Source organism: Alexandromys fortis, unplaced genomic scaffold (genome assembly GCF_014885135.2).
Source record: "Alexandromys fortis isolate MF-2015 unplaced genomic scaffold, M_Fortis_MF-2015_v1.1 scaffold_11, whole genome shotgun sequence".
NCBI lineage: Eukaryota > Metazoa > Chordata > Mammalia > Rodentia > Cricetidae > Alexandromys > Alexandromys fortis.
Genome location: NW_026067912.1, coordinates 20703287 through 20729359, shown reverse-complemented (window position 1 = coordinate 20729359; position 26073 = coordinate 20703287). Strand labels below are relative to the sequence as shown.

Genomic DNA, 26073 nt, shown 5'->3' with positions numbered 1-26073 from the left:
TGATAAGTCCGTATTTGCGAGTAGGCAAAGTTGCTTCTAAAGCAGTGGTTCTCAATTTTTGGGTCGCGACCCTCTTGCGGTTGATTGACCTTTTCACAGGGGTAGCCTAAGACCATCAGAAAGCACAGATGTTTACATTATGATCCATGACAGTAGCAAAATTAAAGTTATGAAGTAGCAACAAATACAGTTTTATGGTTCGGGGCCACCACAGCATGAGGAGCTGTATTAGGAAGCATTAGGAAGGCTGAGAGCTACTGCAAGCAATGCTTACTGCCATGTGTGTAACAGCTGGGTGAGTTGGTGTCATAGCGCTCTCTGCTGGAAAAAAGGAAGAATGACTTGCAACTAGATCAATATAGGGGATTAACTGCTGGTTTTATTAAAGATCAGTGAAGAAAACAAAACAAAACAAGTTCTCCGTGTTTACAATAAAATAATTTTATACATTTTAAGTGTCATGATAAAAAAGTAATGACTTTCTTTTTGAGACAGAGTCTCACGATGTAGGTGGCCTGGAACTTGCTATGTAGATCTGGCTATCCTTGAACTCACAGAGATCCTTTTGCTTTTGCTTCCTGAGTGCTGGGATTAAAGGCGTGCACCACTCTATCTGGAACTAATGGCCTTGTAAGAGGCTATGTGTGTGCTTCCATTTTGATTGGACAAGATTGGGAGACATGGTTGTTAAGTTTACTGTTTATGGTGTAAAATGTAAAATTTTGACACATGTTGTGTAACAAGCATTATAAATACATTTATTTCCTCTTATGCTGATCTTTTTTCTATCATAAAGACATTTAGAATCTTTTTTTCTGGATTTTGAAACAGAATGCATATTTTTAAAGACGCCTGCGAGAGGTATACAAGCTATTAATATGTGAGACCCATATCCATCTTAGCTTTTAGTATTAATTATTAATTATTTAGTATATTTAAAAATCAGGGTGCTGTGATTCACAGAGGCAATTTCGCTTAATTCTAATTATTGGTGGTATGATGTTAAAGAGGTTGGAACTATTATTAGTTAAAAAAATTCATTGAAATACCGCCCCCCCCCAAACGCTTATAACAAATATTTTAAACTGGGTGCCTTCAGGAGTACAATGATAAAATAGCGAACACAGCAGTGTGGGAGGATATTGTAACAGATAATCTCAGTAAACTATTTTTGAGAGCAATGATGGGACCTTAAGTAGGGACTGACGGCTGTAATAAAGAGTGATGGCTTCTATATTGTCTTTCTTAGCCAGGTGAGCTGAAGGACTGGTTTGTAGGTCGCAGCAATGCCCAGGGAATAGATCTGAACCGGAACTTCCCAGACCTGGATAGGATCGTGTATGTTAATGAGAAAGAAGGTGGTCCAAACAACCATCTGCTGAAGAACCTGAAGAAAATTGTGGATCAAAATGCAAAGGTAACACGTACATGGCTTTTCCGGGGTCCCATGTACAGAGCTTTCCTGGGGTCTCACGTGCATGGATTTCCCAGAGTCTCACATGTTCGGCTTTCCTAGGGTCTCATATGCATGGCTTTCCTGGGGTCTTATATATTCGGCTTTCCTAGGGTCTCACATGCTCAGCTTTCCCGGGGTCCCATATGCTGGGCTTTCCTGGGGTCTCACATGCTTGACTTTCTTGGGATCTCATATGCTCAGCTTTCCTGGGGTCTCACATGCTTGGCTTTCCCGGCATCTCACATGCTTGGCTTTCCTGGGGTTTCACATAGATGAGTTTCTTTCACTACTGTCTCAGATGCAACACAGCCTTCCACCCAGTTCCACCTTATGATTACGTACTTCCCAGCATGCACACCCTTCTCAAAACTGTCCCAGTCAGCTGCTGTATAAGGTTCTCCAGCAGGCACACATAATTACAAAAAAAAAAAAAATCTTAAAAAGACATGTCTATGCACTTCTAAAATGAGAGCTTGCACTTAAAACCTCAACATCACTTTTACATTAAAGAGAATGATGCAAAAATTCAACTTAATTCATTCCCTGAGATATAGGCAGAATTTATTTGTAACGGTAAATTTTTACTGGTTTGAATGAGAACAGGCCTCACGGGCTCATATATTTGAATACTTTGTTCTCAGTTGGTGAAACTGATTGGGGATTAGGAGGTGTAGCCTTGTTGGAGGAGAGTATCACTGGGGGCCATGCCTGTCTGCTGCTGTGTTCTCTACCATGTTGATCATGGATTCTAACCCTCTGATACTATAAGACCTAAATAAATTCTTTCTTCTACAAGTTGCCTTGGCCATGGTGTCTCATCACAATACAGAAGTAACTGATACACAAACTGCCCATGTCTGCTTCTTTTCCTCTCCACTTTTGACATTAAGAAAGACACAGCATTTAGACTCAGAGCAAGTATTTAGTTAATGGTCTTAGCCCTCACTTCCAAGTTCCCATTTTTGAACACAGTATCTTATCTTTACCCCTTAAAAACGACTTTCATTTTCAAAGCTTATTTTGTCTTGTGTATCAGAAATCACGGCTTAAGGATGGAGAGGTCTCTGGCTACAGATTCAGGGTCTTTGGGGTATGTGTATGACCGTCAAATGGTAGGAGGAGACCCCTAGGGAGTCCTACAGATGCTGGCACGTTCCACTGAGACACATTGCTAGAGGTGAACACACAGCGTTCTTCTGAGACTCTGGGAATAAAGATCTTCACCTGCTTCTCGGAGCTCTTCTTCTAAATCATTTCTCATCTGGCCCGAGCTTCACCGCCTGGCTGCCTCCGTGGTTACTTGAGTTCAGCATCTGAGCCTTGGCCTGAATTGCTTGAAAACAGCAGGGCTTAAAATACTTCCGATAATTTATTAGTGTTATGCTTTTCTTTAATGGCCGGAGTTGTGAAGGAATCTGAGAAAACACAGCTTTAGCATATTTTAAATGTTAAAGCCATCTAATTATAGAACATGTCATCGAGCTTTACTTAAAGTCTGTAAAATGGGAAGGCTCAGAAGTTTTAAAAATGTTATTACGTGTGTGTGTGTGTGTGTGTGTGTGTGTGTGTGTGTGCAAGCTTACATGTGTGCATGGAGGTCAGAGGACCCCTTGGGGATTCGGTTATCTTCTTCTGCCTTGTGTGCTCTTTGCATAAACTCAGATTATCATGCTCAGCAGTAAGTCGTCCCCCTGCCCATTTCCCTCTGAGCCATCTTGCTAGCACGTTGACAGAAGTTTTGAAGATAAGTCACAAACAGTTCTGAAATTTTCCAGGCTCTTGCTTTTTGGGGGCGCTCCATAGAGTGGATCGATTAGACAGACCCAGGAACTCTCAGCATTTAATCAGGCTGAACGACTCTGTTTAAAGTCAAAGAGATTGTTGTTGATTGCTGCTGTAAACAGTAACATGCACGTTGGCCGTAGTGTACATATAGCAAGAGAGCTTATGGAAATATCTAGCAACTGCATGAAACTTAGGGTGTTCATGACAACATTGGAGCTTTTTTAAGGTTTTAAGTATTGAAATTAATATATTGTTACAAAGGATAAGGCAGATGTAAATAAGAAGAAAAATAACCCAAGTGTTGTAGTTTTCAGTAATCCCGATTCACACGTTGGTTTGTGTTCTTTAAACGCGTTTCTATACACAATACTCTAACAATTCATGTAGGGTCCCTATGTGAGGGAGAATGTGAGTCCTTGGTCTTGCTCATGCTTCAGTAAATAGCTCCCACCCACACTCATCCACTAAGTCTACTGTTTTAGAATGGTATTCATTGACAAACGTTATTTGTTATCTGTATGCATCAAGAAAAGAAATCACACATAGAAACGATCACATTTAAAATATCACTTAGGTATAAATATTGTGTAAGATGTAGTGCAGTTGATAGACTGCTTGCCAAGTATGCCTTAGCCTTGGGTTTGATCCCCAACATTGCACAAACTTGACATACTTGTAATTCCAGCACTTGGGAAGTAGAAGCAGGAGGATCAAAAGTTCAAAGTCATCATCAGCAACATAGTGAGTTCCTGGTCTGAGTGAAACCCTGTCTCAAAAATAAAACAATAGATTGTTTAAAAAAAAAAACCCTTAAAGGACATATATGAAATGTGTCCTAGTTAGGGTTACTGTTGCTGTGATGAAATACCATGACCGAAGCAACTTGAGGAGGGAGGGGTTTATTTATCTTACTCCTCTATATCATCATCAAAGGAAGTCAGGACAGGGCAGGAACCTAAAGGCAAGAGGTGACACAGAGGCCACAGAGGAGTGCTGCTTATTGACTTGCTCCTCATGGCTTCTCAACTTGTTTTCTTGTAGAGCCCAGGACCACCAGATTATGGGTGGCCACACCCACAATGGGCTGGACTCACCATCCATCATGAATTAAGAAAATGTCCTACAGGCTTGCTACAGTTGGGTCTTCTTATGGAGGCATTTCCTCAAGTGGGGTTCCTTCCTCTCAAATGACTTTAGCTTGTGTTAAGTTGACATATCTAGCACAAAACGTTAGCAGTAGGAGTCTTTAGGTGGCAAAATTATGGAGTCCCTTAAATTTTCCACTTTGCGCATATATGTCTTTACTATACTTTCTACATCCCAAATTTATTGGCAGATAAAACCAACCACCCAAATAATAAAAATAGTGCACAATTTTTTTTTTTTGGTTTTAACACATAATTTTGCATTTGTGGGGTGATCAAGGAGAGTGATCAGCATTTCCACTCCTTAGACCTCTGTTATCTCTTTGTCATGAGAATCCTTAAGCATCACTCTTCTAATTCTTTTATTGTTTTAAAATTTTCTTATTTATTAGTGTTATTTATACTTTTTGTGTGTGATATGCACATAGTGTCTACAGAGGCCTAAAAAGAGTGTTAGATTCCCTGAATCTGGAGTTACAGGAGGTTGTGTGTTGGGGACAAGAACTTATTTGCCCTCTTTAAATATCCTTTGGTATCAGCTAACTACATCTTCTTCTAAATCGTACTTTCTCATATGTGGAAATCAGAATATATTCAAGACTGAACAACGGGTAATCTAAAGTCAGTGTGGTCCCTAAACTTTGCAGCCTGGGTTTGAATCCTTGGCTAATGAACTTGGATGTATATGTTACTTAACTGTACTTGGTCTTCACACTCTGTGCTATGAAATGGCAATCAGTTTCTGCACATCCAGTGAGGATGCTGCTGTCCTCAGTAAAAGCGTTGTATCTAAGACATCATCATAAACAGTACATGGAGGGACTTTTTAATCTGTCCTGCCTGCCAGATCCCAAACACAACATGGAGAATTATTATTAGTTATGAAAGCTTGGTCTATAGCTTAGGCTTATTCCTAACTAGCTCTTATAACTTAAATTAACTCTTTTCTATTAATTTACATGCTGCCATGTGACTCATCTACATTTTATGCTTCTTTGCCATCTGGCTGGTAACTCTACCTTCTTCCCAGCTTCTCTCTGCCCTGAAAATTCTGCCTACCTATTGGCTATTTAGCTTTTTATTAAAAATCACAGTGACATATCTTCACACAGTGTAAAGGAATATTCTACAACATTTCCCCCTTTTTGTCTAAATAAAAAGAAACAGTTTTAACTCTAATGTAATAAAACTATAAACAATAAAAACAATTTTCAGGTAAGAATTATATTTACAATGTCCAGTCCATTTGTATTTGGCATATTTGAAGAAAATACTTCATTGTTTTTTCTATCTTGATGAGTCCAAAGCTCTGTACTTAATTTACTTCTATCACAAATGAGGAAAAGTGAAATTATAACTACTTGGTCTTCAACTCCATCAAAGACTTCACACCTGAGTAAACAGAAAGTGCAGTGTAAGCTGCTTTCCAAACCTATAGAAATGGCAGACATTTGGCCACTTGGTTAGTCACTCAAGGTTCCTCTGCAATGGAGGGGCATCCAATCATCAGCCTACAGGCCTAGTATATCTGGCAGATTCTCCTATGAAGCACAATTTTGAAGGACTGTACCACTAGTCTTGGCAAAGTTAAATGGTCACTTTCCTGTGTGTCCTGCCGAATGTCTTGCAGACTTTTCTATGAAGCAGGTATTTTGAAGGACTGTCTTGCCTTATCTTGGCAAAGTTCAGCAGTTTTTTTTTCCCTTTTTGATCTGCTTGTCCAGTTTGTACAGCATACTGTCAACAGTCAAGGCAAGGGCAGGTTCTTGCCCAACTGGCTAGTTTTGCCATATGGAAATCAGATTCCATATGCAACTTCTCTGATGCCCATCATCTTCTATGAAGTAAATAAGTACTACGTATTCTGTAGGTCTTTGAAGTGTTTAAACACCATCTATCTAAATATATCTGTTTAACCTTGAAAACATATCTAAAATTACTATAAGTTATATTGTTATAGGTGACTAACTACTAACCTGCATTTCTTTATTATCCTAAATAGTTTATAATAATAACCTTCAAGAACTAGAAATTTACACTATACTGTTAAATTAGCTGCATAGGCACACTATGTCAAATAAGAGTAGACATGTATGTATAATATGTCCTAATAAAATAACCTTAAATTTGTATCAATATACAAAAGTCTATTCCAATGTAAAATATTTGAGACTAGTAATTATTCAAAAGAAGACTCAACAATCTATGCTTTATCTCATTATTTTCATACTATACCTCCTTTTTTCCTCTTCAGAAAGAGATCTCTTAGTCTCCTTTGTTCAGTTTATTTTGACCATGACCAAAAATAATTTGTAGCCAACTCCCCCCCCCCCCAAATAGGGACAAACATCCATAGCCCACCAAATGACCAAAACCACCCACCCTACCTTTTAGGAATGTGGGTATTGTGTTTTCTAGACTGCTTCCCGTTGTTTAGGGTGCTGGCATCTTTAAGGGACCCTGAGAAAATTAGGATAATGATCAAGCTCGCAATTCAAAGGCAGCACAGTAACACACAGAATCCAGAACCCTAAGTATTTTCAATTTCTAAGTGGCTTATTCATTTTTTTTAAAAAATTAGTTTTTCTTTTTTTAAAAGCTTTACTCTATTATTTTAACGATTTATTTAATGACTGTCTATATCCTTTTTCTTTTTTTAAAGCCTCTACACATTGTTAAGCACACTAACCTGTTTGCAGTTTTTTTTCCATCTGTGCCTGCTTTACAGTCTATCTGTAACCTTTGCTGTCTGCATGAGCAAAATCTCAAATAGTGACACAGTTTAACTCATGGTGTGCCGGCTGTTCAAGCCCAAGGGCAATGGATGAGAGATCCATCTCTGTACAGCATGCATTTGGCTCTTTTATTGTATGCTTGAAGCCTTTCTTTTAAAGCTTTCTCAGGTCTTATGTGGAAATATGTGCCCAGGTGTTGGATACCGTTTATAGCCAGTTTTTCTCCCTCCTGCCAACCAGCTCCCAAATCACAACATGGAGTCTTATTATCAGTTATGAAAGCTTAGCTGATAGCTTATGCTTGTTTCTAACTAGCTCTTTTAACTTAAATTAACCCATCTATATCCTGTCACATGGCTCATGGCTTTTACCTCTCTTACTTTTTAATTAGTAAATGGCTAATTTACTTTTTATTAACTCAATCACAGTGGCATATCTTCACCCAGTGTAAAAGTACAGAAATGCAGAAGTTTAACAAGCAATACAACTAGATTTTTCCATCCTGAAAGAGCAGGACAGAGTGCATCTCAGTAAACCCTTGCCTTTTCATCAGAGTGTTTGGAGGTCTGAGGTCCGTCTACTTGTTGTTAATGGCTCATCACATTACATAAAAAAAAAAATCAAGGTTTTTTGTTTTGTTTTTATTTTCTTTCTTTCTTTTTTGCTCCAGATTATTTTGTTAATAATTTCTTCTTTTAATTTTCTTCCAAGAAAGACCATGAATCATTGAAAATATCATGAATTCCTGAAACTTGGGCTTCTGTCTACATTTTAAGATGCCCATTCCAAAGTAAACTGACATTTTGTGGTTAGTTCTCAGTGAGACTTGATCTATTTTCTTTCATAAAGACAATGTCTGAAATGGTTGAAAGGAAATGGGAAAAAATAAGAAATAATGGGAAATAAAATTTATCATGTGTTTGAGCCACTGAGGGAGAAAAGCATTGATTTTTGGTTCAACAGGATTTTTCCATCTGCTAAGGATTACTATAAGTCTGTAATGCTTATGGCTGACAGAAGAAGGGGTCCTGATGTGATTTATATATTATTTTCAAACCCTAAGAGAGAAACATGTGCATTTCCCCAAAGTAGATCTTTTAAGGAAATGTAAACGTGACAAAAATATTTTTCATAATAAATGTGGAAATATTGACTGTTGTTCCTATGCAAACTTTTCTCCCTCTGTAAAGTGAACCCAAACATGTTTGAACTATGAGCAGTTTCTGATACTTTGTCTTTTCTGTGTCTTTCCTGGGATGTCACCAATGACAATTATCAGCTTCTGATCCATGTGACCCTTATTCTTTGACGCAGCTTGCCCCCGAGACGAAGGCTGTCATCCATTGGATTATGGACATTCCCTTTGTGCTGTCGGCCAACCTGCATGGAGGAGACGTCGTGGCCAATTACCCGTATGATGAGACAAGAAGCGGTAGGTAGTCCCCTCTCCTCTAAGTGGCTTAAGGCCTGTAGGTTCCAGACAGGAATCACAGCATGATTTCCATGCTACTCTTTGTTTTGTTCTTTAAAACAAAATCTTTCTCTGCAAGCTGAGATGGCCTTGAACTTTCAATTCCTCTGCTTCAGCCTCCTGGGTGCTGGCATTATAATAGGTGTGTGCCACTATGCTCCATACTCTATTAGGGAACCAGCTCATATAAGTGCTTGCATTTATGAGCATTTCACATGGTAATGGCGTAGAGAGGAAAGCAGCAGAAGTGGTTATAATGCTTTTTTTTTTTTTGTGAAGGAAAATAGAAGCTTAATTAACTCTTAGGGAGGAAATAGAATAGGAGCCCTAGAAGAGTAATTCTCAGCCTGTGTGTTACGTCCCCTTTGGGAGCGTGTATCAGATCTCCTACATATCTGATATTTACATAACAGTTCATAACAGTAGCAAAATTATAGTCCCCACAGCATGAGGAACTGTATGTATTAAAGGGTCACAGGACAAGGAGGTTGAGAAGCACTGTAAAGCCAGTCCTGGCCTCTGGTAAGGTGGACCGCATATAGACATTAGATAGATTCATGCACAACATGGCTTAATAATGGAGGTAGCCCTTGACACTTCACCCTGCTGTGCAAATCCACACACATAGCCAGCTCTCGTGTTTCAGCCCTGGGGTCCTCTTCTGCTAGTGCCAGAGAGGTGGAACAGCACTCTGACTTTTCTCTAAGGTGTTTCAGTCAGGCTTGAGGTACAGCAAGTGAGTGAGTGAAATTCCTGCTTCGATCCCTTCGCCGAGAACTCATAAGGGTAAGATCTTTGTACAGGATGGTAGTTTTAGGGACCGAAAACTCAGGTTTGGAGAAAGTCAGATTGGAGGGTATTATTAGATAAACTTGAGATTCTGTGGTTTGTTGTTACCTGGGCAACTTGTCAGCCAGGTATATTTTACAACACATGAGTAAGAATACAGGGTATCAAAAGAAATATCCTCTTCTACAGTACACACAGGGAAAGTTTAGAAACACCTGAAATTAAACACTGGCTGGTCTGGGTGTCAATACTTCATAATGCTGATGAATCCAAGGATGGCCTTGAGCTACTGACCCTTTCACCTCTGTCTCCTAAGTCCTGGTACCACAGGCACTGTGCCCTACTAGCAAACATTAAACTAAACAATTTTAATAACAGAAATGTTTCTATCCTCTCAGGTCTACTGTGGCCTCATCAGCTCTTCTTGTGAGGCTCTCAGTGGGGTGTGTACTCTATCTCATCTCTTATCCAAGTACTCACCAGGTCCCACCCTGTTTAGCCTCTGAGGCAGGGGCATTCAGGGTGGTATGGCCATAGGCATTCTGCCTGATCTCTATATTTTCGTGTTAGGGATGAAAGTCATACAGCCTGAAACCTAAGTGTGTCTGGTTGACACTTTAACTTTCATCTTCCTGAAAGCTTCTACCTTCCCGAGAGCTACATCAGCAAGAGTTCAATGTTAAAGGGCTCTCAGTCAACAACCATCACTCTCGGTCGCTGTCCACTTCTCCCATCTTGTGAATTCATTTTCTAGGTACCGCTCACGAATACAGCTCCTGCCCTGACGATGCGATCTTCCAAAGCCTGGCTCGCGCATACTCTTCTTTCAACCCCGTCATGTCTAACCCCAATAGAGCTCCCTGTCGCAAGAATGACGATGACAGCAGCTTTGTCGATGGAACGACCAATGGGGGTGCATGGTACAGTGTCCCGGGGGGTGAGTTTTGCTCTCTGATTATGTGAACTTGGCTTCCTTTCATTACCATGTAGACTCAGAAAGGGATTTCCATCTATAGAATTTTCATTGTTCCCCAGCTGTTTTAAGTAGGTGAAACTGACAGGTGGCTCAGCAAAGTCATTGTTACACATTACCTTGTTTTTATTGAATTAAAATTGGTGTGCTAATATCTAAAGGAGTACGCTGAGAAACTAGAAAGAGAATGGTGGTAAGGGGCCACTTTTCAAGTTCCGTCTTCTGCGGTAAGAGAACATCTTTATATCAGGTTAATTATGCCTTTCATTGCAAGCACGTGTGCATCTTAGAGACTGTGCAGCAGTCTTTAGCAGACCTTGTAGGGTGGCTTTAATGGTTCCTTGTATGGAACCATTGTATGGTTCCATAAGCTCACACACACACACACACACACACACACACACACACACAGAGAGTGAGAGAGAGAGAGAGAGGAGAGAGAGAGAGAATTTCATAATTCCCTAAGAAAATGTCCATGCTCTCCAGCTTTCCATTGCACACATTTCTTCTGTTTTCACTCATATATTTTGCATTTGGACAGATAAGATCTGGTGTATCTGGTATAGTCTCCTCTCCTTCCCTTGATAAGTTGAGAAGTATGGTTTACGTGAAATTTAGGATTTGAAGTACATCAAATACATCTGGTGGAGAGTGATATATCTTCATTTTATATTTGTAAGTAATTTTGTACTTTGACCCCAGATACTGGCTTTATTCACGAGATGAGAATTGGCATAAATCGCATGAGAAGAGAACCTCAATTGAGGGAGTGTCCAGATCACATTGGCCTGGGGGCGTGTCTGTGGCGACTGTCTGGATTCTTAGTTGATGTGGGAAGATCCATCCTGTTGTGGGTGGGATATTCCCAAGATGGAGAGTCCTGAGATAGGTGAGACAGGAGAAAACTAAGAGACTCGGCAGGCACAAGGTGGATTCATTTAGTTTTAAAAAAGAAATCTTCAATGATTTCTTTGGAGCAAATTTGCTAAGCTAGTAGCATATCATCTGCATAATATGAACTAATATGCACTAGTAAAGCACTGATAATACTCACAGTAAACATAGCAATGCATTAGCCAATCATTACACTCCGCAGTAAACAGTCAAGGAAAGCTTGGAAGATCTTTAGCTCCCTGTCGTCATTTTATTTCAATTGTTATGACAGATCTGCTGACCAAAAGCAGCCCGGGGAAGAGAGTTCATTTGGCTTACAGTTCTGGGTTGCAGCCCATTATTGTGGGCAGTCCAGGCCAGAGCTTAAAGCATCACTTCCCCTGTCAGGAGCAGAGAGATGCTTCTAGCCTTGGCCTGATGCTCTCTGTAAAGGGCCCAGACAGGAGGTCATCTCTATTAGAGAAGAGAGACATCTTGGGCTGCTCCATTGTTTCTGGGAGCTGCTATCAGCCATTCTCCAGGAAGTGGGGGTGGGATTGGGACAATTGTCAATTCTTAAAAGCCAACACAGCAATTTGAAGGTTGGTACTTTGGCTTCAGGAAAGCAGTCTTGTAGGCAACAACATACCCAGTGAATCTGAACGATAGTCTCATTAAAATTATTCTGAATATCAAATCTTGTCTGTTGTCTGGTTTGCAATACAATTCACATTATGTCTAATACAATGTAGATATGCCATGTTTATTGAATTAATATATGATGTTACATATCATATACTATGATATATCTTATAAATCACACACCATGATATAGTCCTAATCCCTCAGGAATGCACTTTGATGTTGGTTGGGTTTAGAAAATAATAGCATGCCATGTTGCCTCATTAGACTCTCCCAGTTCCTGCCTCATAGGAAGGCAGCTTAGAGGGGCGCACATTTCTTTACTAGGTCAAGGGATACAATCTTTCAGCTTGTCTTTCCTGAAGTCTACTGAGAACTGTGGGGTGTGGAGGGCATCTGCTTTTGCTCCCACCCTACAATGTGGATGCGTTAAGCTAAATGATCATTTAAGACACAAGAGGTTGTTCTTTTAAAACAAGAATCTGCCAAGTATGTTTTCGGTTCCTCCATGGGAGGACATTTCTGTGCAGATTCCTACAGGGCCAGTCTTCAACTCAAGCTCTTAGCTGATCAGGACAGCACATGGAGAGTTACCACCACTATGTGTACATATTGACTCCCCATCTGGTGCTTGTGCAGGAATGCAAGACTTCAATTATCTGAGCAGCAACTGCTTTGAGATCACTGTGGAGCTCAGCTGTGAGAAGTTCCCACCTGAAGAGACTCTCAAAAGCTACTGGGAAGACAACAAAAACTCCCTCATCAGCTACATGGAGCAGGTAAACCCAGCATCCAGCATCAGCTGATGGAGGAATCTTTAACCTTGTAGTATGTTAGACTCATCAAATGGTTTCTGTTTGGGGATGTCTGTCTGAATAGGGGTGCCACTATGGGAAACAGATGTCTGTGGTGTCTCAGTAGAGGTTTATATGCCATAGGCCTTATGGTTCATGATTTCTTGCTGGTCCATCTGAATGGGGATGTCACTACGAGAAACAGATGTCTGTGGTGTCTCAGTAGAGGTTTATATGCTAGGTCTTATGGTTCATGCCTGATCACTGAGAACTGACTACATGGGAGAACATACAAAGGAGACATCTTGGTTTCCTTTATTCATACTGTGTCAAGCAAGGACAGTCTTAAGACACTCCCTTAGCGGATCACCTTGGGCTTTGAAGGGTGCAGGGCAGAGCCAGGATATAAGTGAGGTGAATGAGTCAGGCAGGTGTAGGACGATTGCTGAGTGAGTCTCCTGGATTGTGTGCCCCAAATGCCTCACTCACTTCTTGGTATACTCAACTGGATCACAGGTGATAATTTACGGAGCGCTTAGTCTTTCTCAGCCATTGTTCTGAATGCCTTACACGTAATAATTATGTAGTGGATCCTTGCAGCAATTCTGGGAATCACATGAGATCACAACCACCACCCTCTTCTGTGAATTAGATGAAGAATCTGATACCAAAGAGGTTGACCAGTTTTGCTAGGTTATGCACTAAAGACCTGAATCCTGGAAGTCTTGTTCTAGAATTGTCCTGCTGTCATTGTCTCTCAAGACAAAAATCTTTATCAGAGTCACCTACATGTCTGATTGTAGATGATCTACATATCATTGCAAAATGTTGGTACAGAATTTCAGGGTATCTCAGTCTGTCAAAATGAAATCAGTTACCTACTCAGAGTGGTCTTAGCGTTTCTATCCCTTCTATAGTATATATGGATGCTGGTACCAGGGAATAATAGTGGACAGTAATAGTGGATATCACTCCTTGCCCAAGAGACCCAACTGTCTTCAAATTCTATTCTCCATGTGGCAATTTTCACCTGCAATCCACTTAAATGATGTTTATTTCACACATCCCTGCTCAGATAGCCAGTTGTCTCTGTCAGTTTTGCACCTTTTGGAAGTTGCTTGATTGCACTTCCTGTTTACTCAAGTAATATTATTTCCCTTCTCAGGTCTTTGATGGGGTTGAAGACTAGATCGTTGTAGTTACTTTCTTCTCATGATTTAACCAAGTTATTTCTAATACAAGATTTGACTCCTTAGGATAGGATAACTATTGAAACATTTAGCATATGTTTTTTGCTTCATTTGTTTATGCTAGTTGTAATTTCCATTTTTATACTTAATATTTATTCTTAGTGTATATAGTATTGTATTAGGCTTAGCACTCTTATTTTAGACAAAAGGGGAAGGTGATATGGGAACTCTTTCAGCCAATAGCCTTTAAGATACCAGCTCATTTTGGCCATGGTCAATATACTATATATACAGATATAAAAATGTGCATGGCCCCTTGACTGCTGGATTCAGTTCCTGTTTCCCTGCTCATACAGATGACCACAGATCTGTGAGTCTACCCCTCAATAAAGAAGCCTGTATTATGCTTCATTCTGAGCTAATAGGGGATTATTTAATTATTATAATCGACAACACACCTCAGACAGTCTAGACTCATCAAATGGATTCATTATAAACAAATATCCTCAAATAAACATTTAGCTATGCCCTGGATTCTTTTCTGTTCCTATGACCGAATACCCTGATACAAGCACCTTAGGAGAGAAACAATTTACTTTGTCTCAGAATTCCAGGTCATGGAATGTTGTGAGGGAGTCAGGAGGCAGAAATATGAAACAGCTCCTCATGTCCACAGTCAGGGGCAGAGGGAATGCATGCATGCATCTGTAGGTAGCTCGGGACCCAAACTTACAGCATGGCATTTTCCACTTTTAGGCTAGGGCTTATTACATCAATATAATCAATTGATATAATCCAGAAAATCTGGCAGAGTCATGTTCATAGGCCAACCCGATTCAAGTAATTTCTCATTAAGAGAATGATTCTTAATTCTTTAAGAGAATAATTTTTAATGAAATTAATAATTCTACATTTCATGAAGTTGACAATTGAAACTAGTGATCAGAGTGATTTATAAATATAAATACATATAGAAATGTACACATAAAACCAATGCTTATTTTTGCTCTATTTATTTATTTATTTATTTATTTATTTATTTATTTATTTATTTGTTTTTTTGAGACAGGGTTGCTCTGTAGCTTTGGAGCCTGTCCTGGAACTAGCTCTTGTGGACTAGGCTGGCCTCGAGCTCACAAAGATCCACCTGCCTCTGCCTCCTGAGTGCTGGGATTAAAGGCGTGCGCCACCACCACCTGGCCTGTTTGTTGTTTTAAACAGGATCTTAACTACGTAGCTCTGGCTATCTTGAAACTCACTGTGTAGACCAATCAGCTGGCCTCAATCTCAGGGATCGGTCTGCTTCTGCCTTCCAAATGCTAGAATTAAAGGTGTGTGTCACTATGTTCTAAAAAACCAATGGTTTTTAAAAAGAAATTTTTTATGGATTATTTGACAAATATCAGGTATCAAATATAATACCTTATCAAACAAGATTCATAAAATAGATCCATCAATGATGACTTTTGGTAAAGAACACCTATTATATAAGATTTTTAAAAAGAGATCAAAAGACTTTTCTGTTGCATTTAACCATTAATGTTTTTGGATAAATTACATTTGAAAATAGTGAGTCATATTGACTTTCTAATAACTCTAGTAGAAAAGTCTGCAGAATGTTTTGTCAGGAGAACTGTTTCTCTGAGGTCAAAAATTAACTGTTTTATTTTATTATTAATTTTGGTAGAAGACGTCAGATGGGCTCTTTGTGTTCTCTAGTTAGATATCAAAGTATCCATTCCTGATGAAACATTTAGATTTCATTTGCCCATTTTTTCCCCCATCAGAAATGTATAAAGTTACTTTTATATCCCAGAAACCCTGGGAGGTTTCTGTAATGTATTTTCTTGGCCAACAGACCTCTCCACCAGTGCAAATAATCCCAATGAGACCAAATCAGATCGAATTAAAAGATACCGAGGTTTAGTAGATGACAATACTCCTGGGTGGCCCCTGGAAAACATGGAGAAGGGAAGAGGAAAAAGGAGAGACTACCGAGAACCCGGAGACCATGTATTCATTCTCTGGGTGTGTGTGTGTGTGGGGGGCAGTTTAAAGAGCCTGTGGGAGTGGTCTCGACCTTCCCTGGGGAGGGTTACCATTTGGCGGGCTTTCTTGACCCTCCTTAGGGATGGGGGTCACCATTTGGTGGACCGGGACCACTCCAAGGGGAGGGAGCTTATGCCAGGAGCTGGGGTGAAGCCCCCAGGCAAACAATCCAGAATTTTTGTATGAAGTGGTTCCAGCGAGCTGAGGTGACGCTTTGGACCAAACAGTGTCAGTTGCAGAGACCGTCTTTCAGAAGGGTCTGAAGTAGTGAGTGGAACCATAAACACGAGTGAGTACCTAATCACGAGAGGCTGTAAATGCTGAAATAAGGGAAAACTACAGGAATCACTGCAAAGGTTGGACACAGAAGGCTCCTTAACTCAGTCACGGGGGCTTAGAGCTGTTTGGAAGATGCCCTGTGGTCGAACCACAGTTAAAAAAAACAGGTTCTGTTGATGCCTACCTCTTCAGAAAAAGTATAATCCAAAGCTAAATAAAACATGAATCCATCCTATCGGGAGAGGGAATATTTGTCCTTTCCACGTTGCAGATTCGTCTTATGGCAGAAGCCAGCTGAGAACAGAAGGGACGGAGTCACGTGGCGTTTCAGGACAGCTGGAAGGAGGATTTGCTCCGATCTGGCATCAGTGCTATGGTGCAAGCTGTGTAGAGACAGGAAGAGAAAGGCCCTTATGATAAAAGCGCTCAGGTTGCACCACGGGATGCTCCGGTTTAGGAATCAAGGGCCCATGAAACCCCATGGAGACTGCCGGCAGTTCTCCGCCACAATCGCTTTCTTGACAATGGTGCTGATTAGGGAATGAACACCTGGGCCTGAGATCTAAGTAAGGCCTATGTTCCCACCTCCAGGCAAACAGGTGATTAGGTCTGGTTTTGCCGTTGGTGCAGAGGACATTTCCTGCAGAGTTTCAACAGGGATGTTTGCAGGAACTAAACGTGTAAAGATAATTAGAGCCAATGGCTGGAAAAGCTCCGCAGTCAATCGCTTTGCAAGAGCTTAGATCTCAAACATTCTCAAAGAGTGTCTCAGACTGCTCCCGGGAACACTCGAATTAATACCATCTGCCGATGACCAGTTTCGACAAAATGTCTAAGTTCCAGGGTAGGACCGTGCGGATTAGAATTATTAGGCAAAAGGAACAGGGATATAGGAGAAATAAGAGACTGGAACACAGGAGAGTACCGGCAGGGACACCCAGTGAATACTAAATCCCCCTCATGTATCCTTCCACATGCTTAAATACTCCAATGGGGTGTAGTGGGGGCAACAGGCTTCATTAGCATGGCACAAGGAATAGACTTAAAATCTCTAACCTTTGGTCCTGGAGGAGCAGATCTACTTCACACTCTAAATACTAGTTATCCACTCCCCATTATTATAAAAGAGCCAGAATTTCTCATTATTAGCCACATCTGTTAAGTTCAAACTCTCTGACTTCCAGACAAGATGGAACAGGCTCACGTCTGTGTGTGTCCCTACAGCCATCTAAGAATCCTGGTAACAATGAGCTTTTGTCCTGTCTCAGGCTTACACTTTCTGCAGAACTTACATTGTGTTAGTTCTGGGGGACCGACACTTCAGAGGCTGTTACAAATAGACCTTAGGATCTCCGGGAGAATCTCCCTGGGGAATGGAAATGTCCTGAAGTCTGGGGAGAGATTACCACAAAAGGGGACCAGAAAAACAGGAGGGGACAAGAGCAGTTTCTCCAAGCCGCAGTGAAATGCGAGCTTCGTGGTTTTCTTTGCAAAAACCATAAAACGATAGAGGTTCCTAGTCTGAATTCCCATCTACGCACTTACGGTGACTTGCAACATTTCCGGTTATTTGTGCTACAGCAGGAATTTTCAAGAAAATTTTCTACGTCAGAAAAAAATAACAAAGTTTAAAGAATAGTAAAAACATTGACATATCAGAAAAATTGCTCATAATTGATATGTAAGAAGAAGATGTTTAGAGGCAGGAGGATATCTGTGAGTCCAAGGCTGACCTGATCTGCAGAGCGAGTTCCAGGACTAGCAAAGTACGTGGTGAGACTCTGTCTAGAGAAAAGCAAAGGAGTTCAGCGTCATCTTTGGCTTTTGAGGTTAGAGAGACAGCTCCGCAGTTAAGAGCTCTTGCTGTTCTTACAGAGGACCCAGGTTCAGCACCCATATGACAGCTTGCAACTGTAAACATTTACATACACACACACACACACACTAAAAAAGTCTAAAATGGGGAAAGACATTTATTATTTGATCATGTATTTCACTGCATATTCTAAGTTCTGTGTGATTGATACAAATAGAAAAAGTCATGAACTTTAACTCAGCATATTTGTGCCTACTGCAGACTAATCTCAGCTTTTGGGGAATGATTGCAAGAACTACTTTTAAACGATAAGGGAGATTAAAAGTTTCATCTTTTGAAGCTTCACAAATATCTGGGATGTCAAAGTCACAGTGTCTCAAGACGGACAAAGCGCTTCTGGGCATCCAATCCTGCTCTCACAGGCTGGGGTCATTTCAAATTTTGCTCATCGGTTCTCAACGAAAAACCCTCATCGTACTTGGGAAATTTCTGATTTGTGATATGTCTAGTTCTCGGAGCTGTCTGGATATATTCCTCGGCCTTCTCTACAGTCCGTCTGATGAGGAATGACTTGCTCACTTTTCATTCAGAAACCTAACCTTCCTGTTTCCTGGCTCAGGGTCAATGGTTTTCAGTATTTCAGTTTTGGCTGCCTAGTTCAGAACCAAAAAAGTAAGAGATTCTCTAGGCCCTGAACAAAAATTGAAGTTGTAAATTCTCCTCTTACTAAACCAGCTACCATTGAAAATGTTCTTTCTGACAAATGCAGCTTAAAAGAAAAACAAAATAAAACAAAACTAGAAATTGCCCTAAGAGGAAAAAAAAAACCTACATGCTATTTTTTAGAGCTTCAGAGATTAAAAAAATGAAAAAATTTTTATAGAGAACTGCAAAATCATGCTTGACTTCCAGGTTTACTCTTCAATAATAAAAGGGATGTCTGGGATTTAGTTTATGCTCTGTAGGAAAATATTTAAACATCTCAGGGAGAAAAGGGATTTCACTTTATTTATGTGACACAATGTCTCCTGTAACCCTGGCTGGCCTTTAAATTCCATTTGTTCCTGAAGATGACCTAAGCTGCTCTCCTGAGTCCACCTCTCTCCGCCTGGGATTACAGGCGTGTACTCTATGCCAGTTTATGCAATGCTGTGGTTTCAGATATTAAAGTATCAAAAATAATTAATTGCATTTGATTTTCTAGAAGCTGTACTGCCTACAGGTTTGAATTGGTCTAGGGAGAGGGCAGTTGGTAAAATGTCTGTTGGGCGAGCACGATGCCCGAGTTTGGATCTTCCATGTAAAGGCAAGGTTTCTGGCACTGCGAACCCTAGTGCCGGGGCAGTACAGACAGGGTGATCCCCAGAGCTCAATGACTAATCGCTGTAGCCAATGGTGAGTTCCATGTTCAGTGAGAAATTCTGTCTCAAAATACGGCAGAGAAAGACACTTGGTGTGGACCTGTAGCCTCCCCAGGCATGCGTGTCTGCACACTTGCATCTGAATGCATACAGAATACAGGCTTAGATAAGTCATGTTATAAAGATTATAATATAGATGTTTTGCAGCTTGCATCGCAGTAATTGGCTGCTGACTTAATTCAGAGGGATTGTTCTCCGTAGAAGCGTTTTCCTTTCCATCCTGAATTGGTATTCAGTTTTCAGTCTGAGTTCACTGACCTATCATGCCCTTATTTTCAGTCAAAACTGTGCTGGAGCTTGAAGCAAAGGCGGACACAGCGTACTTCTTGTCTTTTCTTCCAGCTCAGGTAGCATTAATCGGCTGTGTCGCGCTTGTCAACTAACAGCACTACACAAGGTTTGAACAGCCGACCCTGTTTGTAAGAGAGATAGAGAGATACTACTAAAATATGCGCAGGCTAAAATGTCACCAACACAGCAGGTTTTTGTCTTATTCAGAATGTCCTCTAAAATCTTCGTTTGACACTGAACGTGGCATTCATTCTCAGAAGGTGACTTCTCATTTGTTTGTGGAAGAGCCCAGAGAAGAGTGTGCACAAACACTCGCGGGCGGGCGGTTTGTGCCTGTTCTTGTTTCTTAAACAGTGAGGTTTCGGTGTACTAGAAAACAAGGGGATGATTGACACGAAACGCATTGTAAAGCCATTTCTATTATGAATTTTTTGGCTGTTTTTGACCTTCACAGATACACCGAGGAGTTAAAGGATTTGTCCGTGACCTTCAAGGTAAACCGATTGCCAATGCCACCATCTCTGTGGATGGGATAGACCACGATGTCACTTCGGGTGTGTATCTACTGTTATTATTGTTGTTGTTGTCACTGTTATTTTGCCTTGATCTGGACTAAACTACTAATTATCATAATTATAATTATGTGCTAATTCTAAGCATAGCAGTTAATTGATTCATCTGCCTTTTCTCCTCCTCGGAGCCCCCAATTCTTTCTGTGAGAATAAACAGAAACCCAGGAAGTCTGCGGCATGTAGAAGTCTCGAACCAGCAGGTGGCGCCCTTTCCCCAGAGCAGGCAGCCCTGTCTGCACCCTGCCCTGTTGCTGCAAGCTGTGGAAGTTGAGTTCCCAGCATTTGGTGTGTCTGAGTACCCATCATGAACATCTATTAAGCTCACTTTACTTTAACCACCACCCACTGGAATCCTTTAACCACAGAACAAGGATAGGAACAAGAACTCTCTTCTTGGTCCTTAGAATTATTTAACCGTTACTTTATTTTCCAAAGCCCCGTTGTCCTGTAAAATTAATTTATACATTTACTCAACAATATGCATCACTGTCCCACCAAGTCTCGGGATGCTTTTCCAGCCAGCATTCTAGAAACCATGCCAGGATCCTACTCCCCTGTGCCCCTAGCAAGGGTAGGACCCAAGCCTGATGTCCTCGGGCCATACGATATCTGTTCTGTTAACTCGGGGATGCTCTTTTCTTTGCATCCCAGGATGCAAAACTGTGGGGGTAAATCTAATCTAGGGAACAATTCCTAGAAAGGAATGAAACGGAGGATTTGTAAGCGTTACAGCTCGGACGGGAAAGTTTTCCCTAATTAAGTGTTGGAACTCTGAGGGGAAATTCCCAACCCAGGTATTACAGCTCTAAGGGGAGTGGCTTCCTCAATAAAGTGTGGGATCTCTGAGGGGAAAGGATTTCCTTATGTAAGTGTTTCAGCTCTGAAGGGAAAGGTGTCTTACCCATCATTAGCCAAGGAATACCACAGAGTTACCCTCCTGATAAACCTCACACAAGAGCTTTACTGGGCAAGACACAGGAAGGTGGCTGCTTCTGCTCAGGTGAGGAGCAGAAAGGAACCGAGCAGGAGACAGGTGCCTCTAGGTTGTTTTTTTTTTTTTCCCCTCAGGGAAGAGTTTTCCAGGGTAGGGAAGGTGAGATTTCAAGTCCTGAGCTTAGGGCAAGCCTAGGAATTGTTGGAATTTTGAGCCCAGGGATTGGTGGGTTTTCAAGTGAGCTCAGATCTTTTATCCTACAGTTTGGGCTGGAGCGATAGTGCCCTTTTGAAACTAATGGCATACAAAAGAATGAGAAATGAATCCCTAACCCAGAAAATCAAGTGTGTTGTGCTCGATGCCCAGAGATGCTTCAAGAGGGAGAGAGTGGTCAAAGATGTCCAGTAAGCTTGAGCTTGTGAGTCAGTCCCTGGATTTGGCAGCACGGAGACTCTTGACTAGACCTCTATCTACAAAGCGGGTGATGTGAGTGGAACTGGTCCAGGGCAGACCAGGGAGAGAGCCGTGAGGGCTGGAAAACATTGACATTTTAGTCAAACTTTGCTGTGAAGTGCAGAGGATAAATGCATTAATGACAGAAGGGAAGTGCTGGGTATGCAGGGAGACAAGGAATCAGAGAATTTTTTTCTTATTTTTTTTTTTTAATGACAAAGTAACTTACAGAATGCCAATTGAGAGTGAGGGCGAGGGGGATGTGTTAGAGGCACAGGCAGAATGGAGAGTGTAAACTGCCCAGAGGACCCAGTAGTAGTTACTCAAAGTGTGAACCGCTTAGAGACTTCAGCATCATCCTGAGGGTTAGGTATGCGGAGTCCAAGGCCTCAGCCCTGAGCTGGTCAATCAGCTCTTGTATTTTTTTTTTTAAATCAGCTTTCCTGTTTGATTGACATGTATCTGAGTATGAGAAGAATTGACACAGAAAATGGGAGATTGATGGGCCAGAGAGGCGTGGGAGAAAGCTACCACCATCTGCTTGAGCAAGGGTGGTGTTTAGGGTTAGAAAGTGGCCACTGTTGGTGTTTGCCCAAACTTCTTACAGCAGTGTTGATGTAAGCAGAGTACGGAGTGGTTGTTTGCCATGGTTCTTAGATCAAAGGAGAAAGACAGATGAGCTAAGGTCCATGCATGAGTTCAGTGAAGGGGCTATGGGACTCAGCCTAGGTTTAGAAGAAACCCGGGGAGGGTGGATGAGATTGACTCATAGCTTTCCTTAAGAATTCCAAGTGCAGTTCCTGAACGACATTGCAGATCGATGTCTTATACATCTTTATAAACCTTTTGAACTTGAGATTACTGTCAAGGACCCAGAGGATTCTAACGAGGTTATCTTGGGCTATGCTTTGTGAAACATCAATCTAGAAGACCCTTGGGACCTGAGGTCTTTACCTGGTAAGAATGAAGATATGGTGCCCAGGTGATACTTACCGTTTGGGGAATTTATGCTTCTTCTTACCCATGCTACTCCTGATGTGATGAGAAAATTCATACATGATAAGGCTTATTAAATATTTAGCATGGGTGTCTCTGATCTAGCTCTCAGACATGAGGCTGGTGGGGAGACATTTGCAGTCTTTGGCCTAGAATTTCCTCGGTGAAAGTCAACCACACTAATGACATACTCCATCCTGAGTTGGTGTGACTACCAACATCCTTCGTTGGTGTGACTACCCTTTCACATGTGTGCCTGGCTTTGATGTTCTGTTTTCTGCAGCCAAGGATGGGGATTATTGGCGATTGCTTGCGCCTGGCAATTACAAACTTACAGCCTCAGCTCCTGGCTACCTGGCAATAACCAAGAAAGTGGCGGTTCCTTTCAGCCCTGCTGTTGGGGTAAGTTGTCATTAAAACAGCTGATAATAATAGCCATAATCTAATAATAACTCAGCACTTGCAACTGTCAAACACATTTAAGAAATTTATATTTAATTTTTACTTATTATTTAATTCATTTAAGAATTTATATTTAATCTTTACTCTAGCCTTACAAGGTAGGCACCCATTATTATCTCCATTTAACAGACAAGAAAACTGAGGTCTAATAAGGTTAGGTGACTTGATCATAGTCTCTTGATTCTCGAAGAGTTTCATAAGAACACAAAAGCAATACTTAAAATATTAATTTTAATTATTTTCTAACTTTGATTGCAGTATAAATGGAATTCTGTGCTGGCTATCTCTCTATCTGTTGCATCCAGCATGGTTACTTACTCAATATGTACGGGAAAAACATGCCAGTAAGATAACCTTAGGCATTAACTGACATCTGTTATGAACCCTTGATGAGGGCTAGGGAGATGACTCTCACAGGAAAGCACTTGCTCCCCAAGTGTGAGGACCAGAGTTGTATCCCCAAATCCAAGAGGGTGTCTCACAGACATGTCAGCCACCTGGGACCCATGCCCAGCAGACATGGGTACCCTGTTGGAATCTAGTGCTTGGAAGGAGGGAGCCTCAGCAAGCTGCCAGATAGACTGGCATTTCAGTTGCCTCTGGATCCTGCCCCAGAGAGTAAGGTGGAGAACGATGGAAGACTATTGATGTCAGCCCCAGGACCATATGGTAGCCTGCAGAGTTTCCAGTAATACGACTTGCTTGGGGGAAACTTCACTGTATTTTGTTTCCATACTAGGGATTCAGATCATACATAGCTATTTTGTGTGTGTGCTGTGTGGTGCACTCACGTCACTGTCCTTCAGACCTGCTGAGCAAGGGCTCACACTAGTCTTTGCAAACAAAGGATATTGAGCTTTGAAAACAGTTTATTAAATTTGGTTGTGTGTGTATGTACATGGGGCTGTGTACTGTGAAAGGCAGGAAGCAGATTTAGGCACAGGTTGGGAAAGGTTCAACTCTTTTCCTCCCTAGTTTTTCAAATAGTCCAAGGATGTAGCGAGGGTAATCTTATACCTAAAATAATCTTATACCTGAAGTAGGCGTATCAGGGAACACTTAGTTCCATGTAGCATGGGAGGCGGAGGAGGAGTGGGTGGAGACTTGGAGACTGTGATCAGATCAGCATTCATTCATTGTGTGTGGGCAGGTTCTCTTTAGACTGGAAGCAGTCCCCCCCCCCCCACCACCATTCACAGCGTTCTGTAGACAACTCGCCAGCACACTGAGCTGCATTCCATCAGTTCAAGCCACAACCAGGACAGAATTCGAGGTTGACAGACAGAGCTTATGAGATAAAGGGCCATCCTGGAGGGTAGAAGATGGGTGTGGATCTCACAAAACTGGAGCCTTTTGAAGCTCTCACATTTAAGCACTTTCTGAACAGAACTGACTTCTGAATTTTGTTCCTATAAAAGTACATTTTGTTTATGACAGATTAAAAAAAATCTTACATTTATTCTACTGTACTGTAAAAATTGCCTTATCTGATGGCAATCTGTTATCTTTCCCCTCTTCAGGTTGACTTTGCGCTGGAGTCTTTCTCTGAGAGGAAAGAGGAGGAGAAGGGGGAATTGATGGAATGGTGGAAGATGATGTCCGAAACTTTAAATTTTTAAGAAAGGCTTCCAACTGATTGCTTCAGTCTATCTATCTAATGTAGTAAGATGCAATGCGCCTCTTTTATTTTAGATTGTGTGCAGTTAATATTTAACAGTGATTTATGTTTAATCATTTTAGTAGTAACTGATATTACTTGAGTATACTCAGACGAAAACATACGGTCTTGACCGACTTTGTTCTCCCATTAGCGCTCTCTTCCCCATGTAGCTGAAAAAATAGAGCTCTTTTAATGTCCCTGGTGACAACGTCCCAGGAGGATGCCGTGAAGAAGCCAACGGATGTGGCGTGGCGTTGTGAGCACTGTGCTGCCAGAATCACGTAGTTACATATAAGTTGTCGTTTGTCTCCATGCCGACGCGCTTGTATAAGCATGCTCCTGCTAATGTACCTTTGCTGGGAAGAAAATGGACGTGTTCCAAAGCGGTTTTGAACAGAATGAAAACCCACTTCCTGCTTGTATTTCGAAGAGTGGTGTCGTTTTATTAGTCAGCCTGTGAATGCCCCTTCAGCGTTTGGGGTTTTTGTCTTGATTGCAGATTGGCCCAGAATTGCATTGTGAATGAATAAAGGTTTAAAAAAAAATCCGTGGTGTTTGTTTTCTCTATGATTTTGTTTTGTCTAACACTATGGTTTCATGGTGAAAAAAGTATTTCCTTCACAGTGCCTCTTGTTTGTTTAGTTTTTACATTGGAAAAAATTTATGCGAAGCTGTGTGCAGGCTTTGAGTACATTATCATGTTGAGCGAGAGGTTCTGATTTCATAGAGTTTACCAAAAAAGATTTTATTTTTATGTTTCATTATGTCTACATGTATGTGTCTGTGTGGGTTTGTACACCTGAGTGGTTTACAAAGGCAAGAAAAGGGTTTCAGATTCCCTGGTGCTGGAGTTACAGGTGGTCGCTGTCTCCAAACATAGGTTCTGGAATATGGCTCTGCCTCTCTGGAGAGCAATATGTACTCTTAACTGCTGAGCCATTGCTCAAACCCCCTGATTCTGTGGATCTTAGTGGATCACTTGTGGATACAGACTTTAAAGAAACATATACACAGTTATTGTGTAAGTGTGTGTTATCATGAGGAAAATGAAAGGATGTGGTAAGAAAGGACGATATAGCATCCTAGCTGAGATTGGGTGAAAGGAGTCAGTGGTGGCCTCTTAATGCACACAAATCCAGACTTACACTATGTAGGAGCAATGTGGAGACTGAGTATAGAAATGTGTGTGTGTGTGTGTGTTCCACTGGCAACAGTTGTGGTGTGGTTGGTTAATGCTCCAGGTATAATAAGGGTTGTATTAAAATAACAGCAACTGCCAGCCTGGTC

General features: G+C 41.2%; 1 protein-coding gene across 1 annotated transcript in view; it reads left to right on the top strand.

Annotated features, from left to right (window-relative positions):
- The window catches only part of Cpe (carboxypeptidase E), a 92704-nt gene extending 67380 nt beyond the window's left edge, over positions 1-25324 (top strand). The window contains exons 3-9 of the mRNA XM_050138692.1: positions 1250-1417; positions 8436-8553; positions 10136-10318; positions 12509-12648; positions 20164-20263; positions 22948-23066; positions 24647-25324. Of these exons, the coding sequence (XP_049994649.1) occupies positions 1250-1417; positions 8436-8553; positions 10136-10318; positions 12509-12648; positions 20164-20263; positions 22948-23066; positions 24647-24745 (927 nt within the window). The 3' untranslated portion in view covers positions 24746-25324. The remainder of the gene's footprint in view (positions 1-1249; positions 1418-8435; positions 8554-10135; positions 10319-12508; positions 12649-20163; positions 20264-22947; positions 23067-24646) is intronic.
- Positions 25325-26073: the final 749 nt, after the last annotated feature.